Source organism: Colobus angolensis, unplaced genomic scaffold (assembly GCF_000951035.1).
Source record: "Colobus angolensis palliatus isolate OR3802 unplaced genomic scaffold, Cang.pa_1.0 Scaffold95, whole genome shotgun sequence".
In the NCBI taxonomy this organism is placed as follows: domain Eukaryota; kingdom Metazoa; phylum Chordata; class Mammalia; order Primates; family Cercopithecidae; genus Colobus; species Colobus angolensis.
Window position 1 is genome coordinate 10,266,589 of NW_012123487.1, and position 16,301 is coordinate 10,282,889.

Below are 16,301 nucleotides of genomic sequence, written 5' to 3' on the forward strand. Positions count from 1 at the left end.
ATGTTATGTAGAAATCTAATCCTCCATCACTAGGGAAAAGAATAAAGCTGCATTAAGTATATATAACCCAAGCATTCCCTTTTTCTTCCTTTACTTTTCATCTAAAATGCTTGCCAAATTTTACTGTATGTCAGCAATAAATTTGTTTTAATTCACTGATGTGGTTTCATGCTTACAACATTACATTTCTATACCAAGTCCCCAACTATGTTATAACTAATAATTATCCCATTTTCTCCCTCTGTTAAAAATACCAAGGCTATTATATTTTTATTGTTTTTGTTGTTGAGGTCTACGTATAATCCTGGTACATCTTTGGCATTCAATAAATGTTGGTATAATTAATTTTGGAAATAGTAACTAAAGATAATGTATACTTTAAGCTTTCTCTAGTGTGAGTTCAAATGTTAAAATGCCTCCCTTAATAAAAGCTGTAATACTGATATTTGGATAAAGTAAAGCATTAACATTTCTTAAGCATGTCTGGTAGAAGTAGATTGTCATGTCACTACCCTATTTCTACCTTCTGCCATTACTTTATTCATAACCTATTAAGACATAAACTGGGTTGCATAAATACTTATCTACGTTTATTAAAGTCTATATGTAGTTGTACAAATAAGTTGAGAATTTGGATTTGAACAATAAATTTATACTGTTCTGGGAAAGGTATCTTACTTCAAATAGAATTATGAAGCTATGTTGAAAAAGTAGGGATTGGGAGCATGTTGTGTCACCAAGAACTCCATTCTGATCAATTCCCTATGACATCCTTAATAATAGTTAACATGAATGTACTGAATACTATCTTTAAAGCCATTAGTGGGTTTTCTTATCTAATCTTCACAAAAAAAAAAAGATGTAGGTAATATCGAAATCTCCATTTTACACTTGAGCTAACTGAGCCTCAGAGAAGTAAAGATCATTCTACTAGCAATTGGAGGAGCAGCGGTTTCTGAACCCAGTCTGACTTATAACCTCTTTTTCTTTTACTAAGCTTACTTTATTTCTGCTTTCCAATTTCTTAAGTGAGGACAAAAAGAAATTTAAGCATGAACTCTATTTAAATTTATTTATAAGAGCCTTAATTCAAAATTGCCATGGATAAGCCACAACAGGCCCAGGTCAACCAAGACCTACCTATCTATAATCTGTAAATTGTCAGAGTGAAATGTCAAGTCATTAATTATCTGAGTCATTATAATCTGAGGAGAACCAGCAGGTTTTGAGAACAGTTTGCACTGATCCTAGGTCCTTGAGTTCTTCAGCTTTGAAGATTGTTAGAACCCTAGATGCTGTGATGAATAAGGAGATGGACCTCTCAGTCCCTCCTCCCTTTTCCCCAGTGATGGAGGACTCAATTTCTAAATAACATAGGTAATTATTCATATTAATAATGGAAAGACTTGCTGCCCTGCTGTGAGGAGTGAGGTCAGCAAACCATCTCCTGCTGTCAAATTGTTCAGGGTCTGTCTTAGCTGTAGAGGGCTGCATTGCCCCATGACCTTCCTGGAATACCCCATGGCCAGTGACTGAGTCAGGCCCAGACAGAAAGGCTCAGGCCCGGTCCAGGGAAGTCTGGTGGGCAACAGCTTCCTATCCAGTTGGCCACAGCTTTATCAAAACTGCATTAGAGTTTAGTTCTCTGTCCAGTTCTACTTTCTGAAGCTTCACAGAGGCTGATCCCTAATAGACAGCATGCTCCCCAAACATCATCTCAGCATTTGTTTACAGAGAACCTAACCCATGCTAGGCATTTAAACCAAATGATCAAAGTCCTTATGCCAAAGTTAATGGTACTTCCAAGTTACCTGATGTTCAAGAGTGGAGGCCACATGTGAACGTTGACTTAATTTAAACAACTAAGCACAAGTTTAGCATGCAACTGCCTAAAATAAAATTCATACAGAGAGAAAGAGAGATTTTTCTGTACTTTCTAAAAATCTTACTTTTTTATGAGATTTTGTTTGAATCTCATAAAACACACAAATATGTTTAAATTTTTGAACCAATATGTTTAAATTGTGGCTACAATTAATAACATTATCTCCACCTTTTTGGAATTATGTTTGTATGTTTTTCTTCTCCCACCCATGTAGTTATATTCATAAAACATGTAAACATACCCCAAAGAAATAGGCCAGGGATTGTAGCTAATATGGATATCCAGAAAAATGCCTTAAGGCTAGTTTCCACTAACAGTCTGGCATTTTTTAGTCTGGAGCCTACAGGTATTGTGAATCTGGGAGTCAATCAGGTTATAAAATAAGTAGTGAAAAATTGTGTTCTCTTGTTACTTCATATTCATTTAAAAATTAAAGATTAAATTACTAGTCTCTACAGCCTAGTAATACTAAATATTTCTTTTGTTTGCAAATCTATTGGAGGAAGATTCATAAGACTGTAGATTTCTTCACACACAGTGTTTAGAAGGACTAAAACTGAATTTTCTTGTGTATATGTAATTGCTCCATGTTTAAACTTACTTTATAATTTTATTTAGTATTCCTACTTCTAAATTAAACTGAATTACAAAAATAACTATATGATCTACATTCTTATATTACTTTTATTTTCTATTTCTTTATTTTTATTTTTATTTATTTATTTATTTATTGAGATGAAATCTCTCTGTCGCCCAAGCTGGAGTGCAGTGACATACTCTTGACTCACTGCAACCTCTGCCTCCCAAGTTCAAGCAACTCTCCTGTTTCAGCCTCCCCAGTAGCTGAGATTACAGGTACTTTGCACCACCACACCCAGCTAATTTTGTATTTGTAGTAGAGACGGGGTTTCACCATGTTGGCCGTGCTGGTCTTAAACACCTGACCTCAAAAGATCCGCGTGCTTTGGCTTCCCAAAGTGCTGGAATTACAGGTGTGAGCCACCATGCCCGGCCCCCATTCTTAAATTACTTTTACAATGAGCATTCTAAACTAAATTTAATGTTGCAATTCTTAATATTTGTAAAGTCTGAGGATTCTTTCACAAGTTATAAGTCATTTTTAATGAAAATACATTTTTGTGAGGGGGGGTTACATGTAAGTAGAAATTCCAATAAACTCTCAATGGCTATTTGTTGGTCTGTCTGCTGTGGATGTTGGTATTATTGTTTCACCATTGTCATACAATATTTCGATTTTCTAATGAGGTTACAAAATAGAATACTGCAAGATCTGAAATTTCTCTAAACATCTCATCTCTTTTAGAGGTTTTAAATTTTCCTCACAATTAAAATTCATTGTAAGCCTACATTTATGGGTCTATTTTCCTTTCTTAGTAAGATGATTGATTAACTTTATGGGACCACAAATAAGTGACTCCAATTTCTCACTTTAATACTCTCAGTTTGAGATTCAGTTTAAAAGGGGAGATGTTTCAAAGTCTTTTCCAGAACAGGAATAATGCAACAGCTATTAATGAGAGCCACACAGCCACATTCCCCTTGAAAAGGGTTTGAACATGTGTCCCTGGTGCTATGCCAAACTGATTTAGGTACTTAGTCTTAGGAAGTAACAGCCAAAACTCAAACATAATTTATAATTTAATCTATAAAAGTTTTTGAAGCAGCCTAGTGTTTATCATTATTGTTAGGTTTTCCTTTGCATTCAGTATTATGCTATTAAAAATCATCTACTCATTGTTCATGTATTGTTTCCAACCCATCAGCATTCTGAACTAATTCTAAGGATATCGATCCTTTACTTTGAAGCAGTTTTCTTTGGGTCTTTTATATCAAGATGGAAAACAAGTCAAAACGAGACTTTTCTTGCAGCCTAAAATTGCATTAGGTTTTTGTAGATGTGGAACTTACAGGACTATAAGAGGAAGAAACACATTGAAACTGAAAAACAGCGTGTTATGTTACAAACAGATGACAATATTTAGGTTGAAGTGGAAGAAATATGTCAACTATAAACAGCATTGCCCTAAAATGTCCTATGTGTAGAATTGTTGACAGCCATATAAAGCAAGAATCCTTACTTATTCTTTGTTTTAAACAACCTATTCTCAAAAAAAGAAAAGGAAAGGAAAAGTTAAATTTGTGTTATATTGCGATAACATTCACTATGTAAATGAGCTCTTGAGTAAGCAATAAAATAACAGCAGAAGAAATGACTTAGAACATTCTGAAGCCAGGTTAAACAAAAACTATGGCATCAGATATACAAGTACAATAACAAAACTTCAAATTAAAAAGACCCATCTGTTGTTTGAAGCCTAATTAAAATTCTAACCAGATTTGCCAATGTTTATTTTGTTTTATGTACAAAAACAGGCAACCAAGTGTCCTTGTTTTAACTGCAGCACTTACATATCTGTAAAATGGGAAGAACAGAAATGTTTCTTCTCCTGGATAAGAGACTCCACCACTAAAATGTTCTGGATGTAAAGCCTTAAGCTAATTCAGCAATAGATTTCATTAAAGGTTTAAAAAAAACACCATTATAAAGTCAATAATCCCCTTAAGCTAGTAGTGAAAATGAAAATAATTTACTCTGGGATTGCTGTATTGCTGTTGAATCATTTATCTACGTAAATGATTTGCACAACAGAAAAAGTAGAGGCCCCACATGTTTTTTTTTCCATCTTCACCAAGGCCTAAAGCTGTATAACATACTTGCCTTCTGGCTCACCTGATGTTTCTTAGCTATTAGTATGCCTCAGCACTTATCCTCTTAAAAAATAAATCTGAACTAAGCGCTGGCAAGTAGAAAGCCTAATGCCAGAATTTATTTCGGGTAATTATTGTGCAGATAATATGGTAAAAAGTTACAATCAAGTAAATGAAATCTAATTTTTTTATTGTTGAAGTTATACTATTAAAATATGGATATTTGAAATTTAGAATTTCAGTACAATTTATCTTTGAAATATTTCATGAGACTTCTCTGCAGTTACAAGGCCTAACACTTCAAAACTTTGAAGCACTGTAACAGCAGTTATCAATTAGGTCTCACCACATTCTAAGTTAATAATCTTACAACATTCTAAGTTAATATTAAGTCATCGGTCTTTGGTTAAACATAAGCCAACATTAGGGGGACAAAATCACAAGGTTAATTTACTTGACTACTTTTATGTTTGAACATTAATAAACAAAAGATTTAGATTCATGAATCATTTTATTCTAATAAGGTTTCTCATTGTAAATGAAATATAGCACTTATAAAAACTTCATTACAAAGTATGTTCATAAAGTGTAGGATTATTAATACGCCTTACTGAGCATCTGCTATGTGGCAAGTTGTTCAGAATCCTGGAGGAACCTACATATCATAAGCTAATTTTTACTGTATGGTGATACATTAAAATGGTCTTATATTTCATTCTGCATTATAGAAGAAACTTAGAAAAATTCTTTAGTAATGTAGCAACCCTATTGATTCATTTACAAGAACTTCAAATTCGTCAATTACCTCCCTGTGAAATTTAAAAGATCAATGTATAGCATTTAACAAGTTGAAAAAAATAAAAAGAAAACAGAGTAGCCCTGAAAATATTTTTATAAGTTAAACTCATTTAGATCACATGAAGAAAATCAAATGGAAGCTAAAGATCCCTAGGGCTGAGGAGCCTAACACAAATTTGACCTTGGCCCGTGCAGCTTTCTTCGGGCCTCCGTTCGTTGCAAATGCCCCAGGAACTACGAGTCACATCAAGGGCAGTCAGTATAGCATACCAAACTCCTCCTGAAGGCTCGAAGTAAATTCTAGCATGACCATTGCCTAAGAGATATTGAAAACTTTCTACAGCACCGCTCAATTTTTGGAACAAGTTGGAAATACGAAGAAAATCTAATAGAGATGTAAAGGCAGAGGAATAGTCTCCATTTCCATAGCAATAAGACCTACTGTCACCTCTAGATCATCAGAAAGTCTGGCTAGACATGAGCAAATTGGAATGAGGGAGAGGAAAGCATAGGTCAAGATTAGTACTAGTCCCTTAGGCAGTTCTACAGCCAGAATGCTTAGCTTCTGACCCAAAGCTGGGACTGGGGTACTGAGTGATGTGCTTAGGGCCTAACACCCAAAGAGGTACTCCATGACACTAACAGTGACAGCCTCCTTAAATTTTGCATCTCAGGTATCTATCTCACTCACTTAACCTAGTCTATGACATTTAACCTATAGTTTTTTCAAGGGTTTTATGTCAAGAAGCTCATAATTTCGAGGCATTGTTGGTGACAAATAAATGAATGTATATTTTAGAAAATTGGGGATATAAAAAATGGAGAAAATAAAAATGTTCAAAAGAAAGGCCATCTCCCAATTAGAGAAATATTGCACGCCAAAAATATGTAAAGTTGTCCATCAGGCAAACTAATTCTGCAACAGCTTATTTGGGACTGAACCCAATTAATATTTCAAAAATGTAGATTGCCATAGATGAAACCCAGTCCTAAAAATGTGTCTATATGTAGTAAAAGTCCAATAAAATAGTTATTTTTAAAAGTGTGTGATAACCCTATCCCCACTCTTACATCTAATGTGTACAGAGGCTCCAATATAATAATGAGTTATATTTCCTGTGAATATCTTTAAAGCTACTACAATATAAGTAAATGATTCTAATTGTAGGAGTTTTTATAGTTGCCAATTTCTAATCAAATGACAATAGCTCCTTAAGACTGAACTGAATAGATACTTCTATGTCAAAATCAGAATATAAAATCTTACAAAATGAATGCCTTTCAAAAGAAATAATGACTCCCAGTGCTTATTCGTAGCTGAAGTATCAGAGAGGACACTTGGATTGTTAGATTCCTAGCTTAATTATAACACAGGTCACCATTGTTAAAAAATGAATGGATTAATGTTAGAAGGAATACTTATTGAACACTTTTCTATTCATAGGGAACTTAACCTTTACAATTTAATACCTTTGATTTCCAAATCCATTTACAAGTAAAAATAAAACTATTTAGTCTTGATGACTTTCCCAGATTTGAGAACTCAGAATTCTTAGGTCTGTAAGTTTCTTGAAATCAGAGACTATCCTCTTATGAGCCACTTACTTCTATTTATCATTCTTCCTGTATACTCCCATGGTAGAGGTTCCATGTTTATTAAAGAATAAATGAATGAATAAAAGAATGAATGAATGAATGAAATAGGTTATTATGGTGTCTATTCTGCCTTTTGGAATTAAATTTGCCATACTGAAAAATAAAAAGATTATTTGCTTCATTTTCCTTGAGTCTGATTTATTATAAGAAATATCTTCTTAGAGATGTTTAATATAAGACAAAGGTGAACAAATCATTATTATAAATATTTGAGAATTCTTATCAAATATCTTGTCATTGCAACAACTTGTAGTCCGTAAAAAACATAAGGACTCTTTTACATAACCCTCTACTAGCTCCTTCTACTATATAGAATGGAATTTTTTTTAAATATCCAGTTTTTGCTTAAAAATGTTCAGTTTAATGGTTTAAATTTAAAACTTTAAAGATTTTTAAAAATTGTTCATGTGTGACAATTACATACTTTTTTTGAGTAAATCAGTCATCATTTCCACTATACAAATGACAAAACTTAGGTTCAGAGAACATGTGACTTGTCCAAGATCAAAGCATTAGGAAATGCGTAACAGGGGTTAGAATCCAGATCTTTTTGTGCCCCATCCAGAGTATATCCCACTATATTGCTGCAACCTGTAATAATGAGCGCTGAACCTTTTCAATACTAATGGAAAAAGATTATGGTCTCTAAAACTTTTTAGTATTTACAATTTTATGGTTGTTGATCATTTACACCCCTGATATCAACTTTCTTTAAAATACAGAGAACCTTGTAATTCTCTCCTCTTTCCTGTAAATAAAATACAACTGTGTCAACTGACAAGGCACTCTATAATATTAGCCACCGACAAATACCCAGGGAAAGGCCACATAAAATTATAAGTGCATCATTGCTGTTGCCAAACCCACCCTCTCTGTCTCTCATCAAAGAGAAAGGAAAAGCGACCTCTAAATACGTCGAAAAAGCAACCCGATTTACAGGGCAATGATTATAGATGTGACCACAGAGTGTCTTTCACAATCCATTTACCGTCTATAACTAGACATAATGCTACTAACCTTTAAAGTGACTGTTCTCAGTGCCCTTCACTGACCATTATGTAACTACATCCTAATGATTTTAACTGTCTTTAAAATATGATGTCGATCTAAAAATAGTAAATTTGGCTGCATTTTTCTAAGACAGTTGAGTTTTTAAAGTGAAGGCAGGAAGAAAAGTAGGTAGAGGACTATTTAAAATAAGTGAATAATAACACAAGTCCCCTTGGGCTGCTCTATGGAATTTTAATTCACTATTGTGAAGTTCAAGAACTTATATTTTTTGTGCTTGGCATTCCCCCAAAACTCTGGCCAGTAATGATTGAATGTGAGTAATGGCTTTTACACCATGAAATGATGGCTTAGTCCTCCTACAAATTTGTCATTCTTAGCTGTGCACTGTGACAGACCCTTGAAACAGATCTGTCACCATGAGCTAGAACTGCTTTCACAGTAATCCATCCACATAATTAGACCATTTTGTCGTGGTTGTGATTGTGGTGGTGGTTGTATGGAGCACTTATTGTGATCTTGGAGAATTGGATTCTAATCTCAATCATATCTCTGCCATTTTAAGTCAGTACTCACTCAATTTCACGGTTTCTGGTGTCTGATGAAGATGCACCTATCCTTACCTACATATCTACCTTCTCACAGAGTGAGAAGAAGATATTTCAAGTCACCTAACTTTGAAGTATTAGATGGCACATATAATCATACGGGATAACTTTCATTACTATTGATTTTCTCTGAGCTGATACATGAGTATGCTTGAGGTATTACTAACAATAAATTCTCATAGTTACATCTAGTTACAATGTCTTTGATGTTAGTTAGGCTTTCCCATCTTTTTCTGTAATTAAACTAAATTCAAGAAAATGTCTATAACTAGACATAATGCCACTAACATTTAGTGACTGTTCTCAGTGCCCTTTATGGCCACATGTAACTATATCCTAATGATTTCAACTATCTTTAAAACATGATATCCATCTAAAAAGAGTAAATTTGGATATATTTGAACATATAACTACATAAAAGACATTTTCTTTTCTGGTTTTGTTAATTTAAAATGGTAATTTCCTACCCTCTTGTTAGCATCTTCTCGATGTTAAAGGCTGACGTTGTTAACACATCACTAAGGCTACTATATGTATTTCCTCCTTTTTCCTGGGATCTTGAGCTTGTTTCTCTCTCTCTCTCTGTCTCCCCCTCTCCCTCACCATCCCTCACACTTCTCCCTTCCCCCTCTCCCTGTCTCCATCTCTCTTCCTTTTCTTTCACTCCCATTCCTTTCCCATTCCTGTCCCTGGTGGGCACAAGAATCTATGAGTATTCCTTGGCCTTGCAGGTGTCAGGACCAAAACCCCACTGAATCCTGACTTGAGCAACTGAAACAATAGAAGCTTAGTCAACTCAATGAGCATACAAAGTATAAGCACAACACTCCAAACTATGAGATCCCATTTTCACATCAACAGAGGTTTTCTTTTGTTTTTTCTATTTCAAATTTTACAGCTTTTACTACTAAAGAAGCAATATATCTAAAGATAATATGATTGCTTAAACTTATAGTCACTAAAGATTATTTTCATTGGCAAAGTTCCTAAGGAGTAATTTCAGGTTTCTCTGATAATGAACGTCTTCATAAAGTTATAGGAAGGAGCAGAGGTTCCTACAGGAATTTCATAATTCAATGCTGGGGGGCAGGAAGAAGGGCAATTAGTGTTTCTTTCCTGGGCTTGCCCCCTCAATTATAGATACCTCTGGAGGGAGAGAATTATCAGCTGCTATCTGCCTCCATGTATTACTCTACAAAATGAAATTAATAAATTTGGCCTGTCCAAAAACACAGCCAGGAGGAAAAGGAAAAAGCTAAAGCAGTGTCTACATGATGACCTGCAAATATCAAAACCACATATTTTCTAATAATATTTTAAAATTTTTTTAATGACATTTCAAAAGAGAACTTTTCAGTAAGCCCTTTTTACAGAACAGAGATTAACACACTATATACCATAATGTGGCTCACACATATATGAACAGCTCCATTTTTTAAAATCCAAACTGTAAGCAATAGTATCTAGGCACAGAAAACTATCTGTGAAAGAGAAGATGTTTCTTTTCCAAGCAGTGCACTTACATTTTACATGTTCACAGGAATTGTCATCATTCTTTATGTTCGGTAAAAATTACTGTCATTTTACTCAGACAAGATAAAAACTAGCATTTGCTAACTCAGTAGGTTCCATAGTAAAAGAAATACTAATACATTAGTACTTCGGAGCTACATTCAAAACTGTATTTGCTTTGTAAGGGACACCTTTGCCTCACTGCTAAACTCTACCCCATACTATTTTATTAGAAACAATCAATATGGGTATTACCTTGATAGAAAGGAGCCTGATGCCAGGTCTTGAAAATTTCCATTTTTGGTGTGCAGTCACATTGGTAAAGCCAAAACCAGTCTTCACTGTCCTCACCACTTTGCAAGCTGTCAAAATCCTCGTCATTTTGAAGATGATTTGTGACTAAAATTAAATGAAATTGCATATATTTTATGAGATTGTGTGATAAGACCTTTTTTAGTTAATGTAAAAGAAATCTGGGAGGGGGTGCAGTCAGTGTTTAAGGCTGACTGCACGGCGATCTTTGAATTTCCATTCATTCTGCCATTAAATGTCTTCAGCCACAGCTCCTCCTTCTCTTAACCCCTCCTCCTGAGGTAATGTCCAGAGATGTTCCATGGGCATGTGGCACAAATTGCAACACATCAAATACTACCTTCTCCTGCTAAAATAATGCTGGGGTTGTAGAAAACCAGCCATCCATCAAAGGAATTGCTTATGCAGCTGAATGGAATTACCTAGACATCATGGACAACCTTATCCTAAAGAGTAGCAACTTTCAAGATGCTAAGGACCATAGGCTTTTACTTGTGTCACATGTTATACCTAATATGCCTCATAAGAGATTGTAGATTCCCAAAGAAAGCTGAACCCTCGCCATTTTCTGCTGGGGTAAAAAGACAATGTTCTTTTTACAAAAAGTAAAAATCAGAGCATCCTACAAGTAGCACTTTTACTATTTATAAAAAGAACGTTAGAGTAAACTTTTCTCCACAAATATACAATACATTTTGGGTTAATAGAGTAGTATAGTACATTATGTTTTGGGTTAATAGAGTAGTATACTACATTCTTACTATAGCATTGTTCTGTGTTTCAAAGCTAAAGCAATCAGTAATATCAAGTAAAACACAACTAGAGCAAAGTGGACTATTGTATCCCTCTTATGCCTCTTAAATATGTAAAAACTTCATGAAATGACAAACACCCATTTTAATATAAGCACTATTCCTAAGTCAAGGTTTTTTTTTAGTTATTAAAATGTTATATATAAAATTTTCAAAACTTCAGCATTCCTATTTCAACATGAATAAAAAGTGATTCACTTAACCGTTCAATCTCATGTTTAACCAGGCTGTCAAGGAACCTCATTGGCTGGCACATGCTCTTGCTTAAGTCACATGACTATGTAGAACAGGAAGTACTGCAGCATTGTTCTTTCACACCCTTGCAAAGAAGGCCAAGGAATAAAGGCAATAGACTCATTCCTAGGGCTTCCCATAACAGAAAAGATGACATAAAATTACATAAAGATTTTAAGTTTCAATCACACAGAATCAGTGCTAGAGTTGGGGTAAGGATATTTTTTAGGGACAAAGTTTAATTTAAATCTTCACGCTTACTTAATATATTCACGTATGAACATTATTTGATTTCAAAGTGCTTCACGGCTCTTGGTGATAGAAAGCTAAACAAAATAGGCTCATGCTAATTTATACAAATAATTAATAAAATAACTAGTGCCATGGAAGTTGCCCAAATGCAACAGGAAAATAAACTGGGGAAAATAAGAAAGAAAGATCAAGTTCCTTGTGCACATTCAGTAAAGTTTAAGCACAGAATTATGTTGAGCTGTGTTATATTGAAGGACGCAAGTTCACCAAGTAGATAAAGGGGGGAAAAACCCCAGAAGGGACGCCATGGCATGAGCAATAGCATAGAGGCATGAAGTCATGTGGTATATTTTGTAAAAGCCTAGATGCAAGGTACAGAATGGGAAAAGGAACAGGTACCATATCATGGGAGACTGTATGCCTTAAAATGTTGAGCCAATAGTATTCATGATAGTCATGGAAGTATTTTGAACCAGAAGTAAAGGTGAAATTTGTGTTAAAGGTCACTGAAAAATGATTTGGAAGAGAATGAAAATAGCAAAACGAAAACTCCCAACCTAGAGAACTGAGGACTGAGAAGCAGTACTTACTGGCTTAGTCCAATACCAGTTTACGCCTCGATCTCACCTCTTGGCTCTTTATTTATGCACGTGTGTGTGTGTGTGTGTGTGTATGTGTATGTGTGTGTAGTGAGAGTTGTCTTTCCTTAATTAAAAAAAGGATATAAACTCAATCCTCATTATGGAAACTTTTCGGGATGCAAAATAAACTTAAATCAGTCATAGTCCTATTACCCTAAGGTACCCATGCAATGAATACTACAGCAGATTTCCTCCCTTCATCACTTATGTTTTAATCAAATATGACAGTGGAAGTACTGAGGAGTCCTGAGCTTGACCAAGGAAAAGACTTCATCACCATTTATAAGTTGACCACAAAGCATGATGAATTAAACATGTTTTTCCAGAGAAATGTCAACAATTCTAGGATAGAATTCTCCTACTCTAAAGTCTAGAGAGAAATGTGGGCATGAGAGTTTTAATGGGCTTCATTTTTATCAGTAAAGGGTCCCGGATGCAGACTATGGTGTGTGTATATATATATTATGGTCCATGTCTTTAGTCATCAGAATGAAGGAGGAGAAGGCAGAAGTTTTGTAAAATTTGGTTAAATATTCTGAATTAGAGACTTGGAAAATCCATCCATTATAATCCCACAATCATCTTGGAGACTGGAACAGCCAATAAATAAAATAGTGGCTAGTTTCATATTTGAGTGTTCAGACTAGACTGAAATCTATAACCAAACTGGAAAAGAATATATTACACATTAGTGAGGGAGTTTACATTAGGACAAATCAAAGGAGTTGAGACTGTAACAGTCAGTTGGTAGGCAATGTTAAAGTCAAGCATGAAAAAATTTAGTGGAAATGTTACACTTTTATGACAGATTATTTTTCAAAGCATTTTAAAAAACAAGCATTTTTCTGTTGGGAATGATTTTCTTCTCTGACCACATGTACACAGTCCTGCTTCATATAAGCTGTCTGCACACAGCTGAGCAGAGTGACAGGCATGAATGCAGGCACACACATCAGGCTGGGGACCCTGTGCACTTGGAAGTATATTCTTTGTGAGCCAGGTCATCAAAGATTTTCTAAACTTATAAGTCACTCGCTGATAAAATGAAAATATTTTTTATAGATTTAGTCTTCTTTTCTATTAATACATTTTAAAAAATAGAAGCATTTAGTCCATGAAATTCCTCAGGGCACTTTATTTTATGAATTCCTTATTGACATACCTGGTATTGAAAATGTTAAACTGTCAAGTACTAGGTTGTATTTACTTTCATTTGGTATTTAAAGAAATATGGAAATATGGAATAATAGATAATAACCCACCCCACAAACACAATATCTGTTAACACTAAAGTATTATCTTCTAGCATTTATGTCAATGCTCAGAACATAGTTTTGAGAATTGTCATTGACTTGCATAATGCTTTTTGGAGGTAATATTATGTTAAATGTATTTTGATGTTATTACAAAGTTCTTTTAAAACCTTACTTGAAATGGCTACAAAACATTTCATTTTCATTGCTTTTATTCCTGCTACAATGTATGTCAATATTGCCATCTTTGATTAATATTTACAAATTTCTCTCCAAAGAGGCTGTACTTACCTACATACCAGTGCAATACATGGGTGTCCCTTTAAATATGTCCTCACCAACATTAGGTATTATCTTTGGTTTTATTTGCTCTGAGGCAGAAAATAGTATTTTGCTTTCATTTCTATTTTAAATCACTGGTGAAGTTGAATACTTCACAGTATGTTTTCAATTGATACTATTCTTTTTTCAACTACTGTTTACATTTTTGTTTCCATTAGCTCATTTATATTAATCATTATGAAAATGTCTTTAAAGGAAACATAAAGAAATACTGACAGCCTGTGTATATACTGATTTCCAGTATCCTCTTCATTTAGACAGTCCACTGACATAAGCAAGGGAAGACCTGCTACAGATTGAAAAAAAAAAAAAAAACAAAAAAAACATGAAAACAGGATGTCTTAGAGAATAAAGTTCTTAGGTTTTGGAATGAAGAGAAAATAAGGGTGTTAGTAATTCCTTCTTCGAAGGTACAGAGACTGCCAACTGCCCTCTTGAAGTGTGTCTAAGTAATGAATCAGAAACAACCATAAGAAGTTGGTGCATCTATCAAAAACTCTCTAACATAGCAAGTATGCAAGAGATGCTTCTGGAAAAATGGCTGAATGAATGGATTCCTATGTGCTTAATTCCTGCCTGATCAGTGATGATTATTTAAGCAGGAACAAATAAAATTACATCAGTTAAGCATGACAGGAATTAAGGATGCTAAGGAGTCATGAAAAAATATCCTGGCAATCAATAATTCTATAAAGTCTATTTCTGAAGAGATACATTAAAGCAAGGAGTAGGGTATGACTGGAGAGCAAACAAATTCAGAGTAAAAGGAGGTGCAACAACTCCCTGAAGAAAGTTATACTGTTTTGTGTTTGACCAGAAATGTGTGAAAATATAATGTAAAAGGTAGAAGTAATTAGGTTCAGTTCTATGATTTTTATTAGCCTTAGTATCGTAACAAGGAACACAGCACACGTGAAGATACGGATGAAGAAGGCATCTCTGAGGGAAAGTAGTGTGGATTGTATCCACGTAAAAAGCACACACTTTCTCCTATCACAGAAACTAGGACAAGCTGGTAGGAGGATTCCCCTAAGTTAAGACTTAAAGTTGTTTGAAAACCTTTAGACAGATATCAGGTTGTTAGATGATGGGGCTTTAAAATAATCAGATATCCTTGGAAATCCAATCAAGTAAAACATATTCATTAGGATCCAATTGGCATTTTGAGGAATAGAAAGTGAGGAACAAATTATGATGCATATGCTTATCAATCTAACATTTGATAACATAAAGGTTGGAGTGATGCAAAAGAAGGTGAAAAATGAAGCTGGAAAAGAGACCTTGTAAAATTGGTTTCACATATTAAAGCTCAGGCACATGTGATTTATTCTAGAATAACAAAAAAGCTATCATTCATAAGACCCCATTTACAAACACCTTAAGGAGAACAAGTTAGTCAGTACAAGGAGCACATATTTATAAAGAGTAAATCTGGTCATGCTAATTTCTGCTTGAAAAAGACACTACTACCAGACCAAGTAGACATGTTAGATGTTTATTCAAGGGCATGGATTATATATTCTAGGCCAATGTTATGTGCATACACATTTTCTAAAGAATGTATATAAATGAGTTATTGCAAATGTAAAAGGACAGAGCGGATTAATTCACCAAGTTTCTTGTGTATTTGTGAAATGAGAAGGACACTGGGAAATGCCTTAGAAAGTTGATTCAGAATTCAATGACTTTGGAAAATTGAAGACATAGCCAAACACAAAGTGCAACCAAAGGGAGGTCACGTGTAAGTTAGTCCAAAAAGAGAAAGAAAAACAAGCTGTAAATAAATAAAAGTTGTAGAGGATTGATTTATATGGAAATGAGTCAAAAAGCATATGTAGCAATTATAAAATATAGCAAGAGGCCCAAAGTTAGTCATGTTAAGCTGTAATTTGAAAATCCAAATATAGAAAGCAGAACTTAGAGTGGGATTTAAGAAAAGAAACTCAATGTTCACATAAAAAGCTGAATATTGAATAAATTAAAATTCTAAAAATGAAGTTTGACCATGAGCTGACTATTAAATTTAAAATCATGTCACATAGGAGTCCTAAGCAAAGTTTTTCAATCTTCCTGAAAGTAAAAGATAATAATAATAATTATTCTTGGGTAATAAATAAGAAAGACCCCACAATAGAAACTAAAACATGGGAAGTTATAACCATAATATATTAGCATATTATCTGCATCTATATAGAGAGATATATAAGTATGTACACCACTTGCTATGCCAGTAGGTGAAAATAGGTATTTAAATAAAT

General features: G+C 34.2%; 1 protein-coding gene across 2 annotated transcripts in view; it reads right to left on the reverse strand.

Moving 5' to 3' along the window:
• The window catches only part of CPS1 (carbamoyl-phosphate synthase 1, mitochondrial), a 191,552-nt gene that overhangs the window by 108,638 nt on the left and 66,613 nt on the right, over positions 1-16,301 (reverse strand). For both annotated transcript variants that reach the window (XM_011932323.1, XM_011932322.1), the window contains one exon: positions 10,453-10,596. In XM_011932323.1, coding sequence (XP_011787713.1) covers positions 10,453-10,578 — 126 coding nt within the window. In that variant the 5' untranslated portion in view covers positions 10,579-10,596. The remainder of the gene's footprint in view (positions 1-10,452; positions 10,597-16,301) is intronic.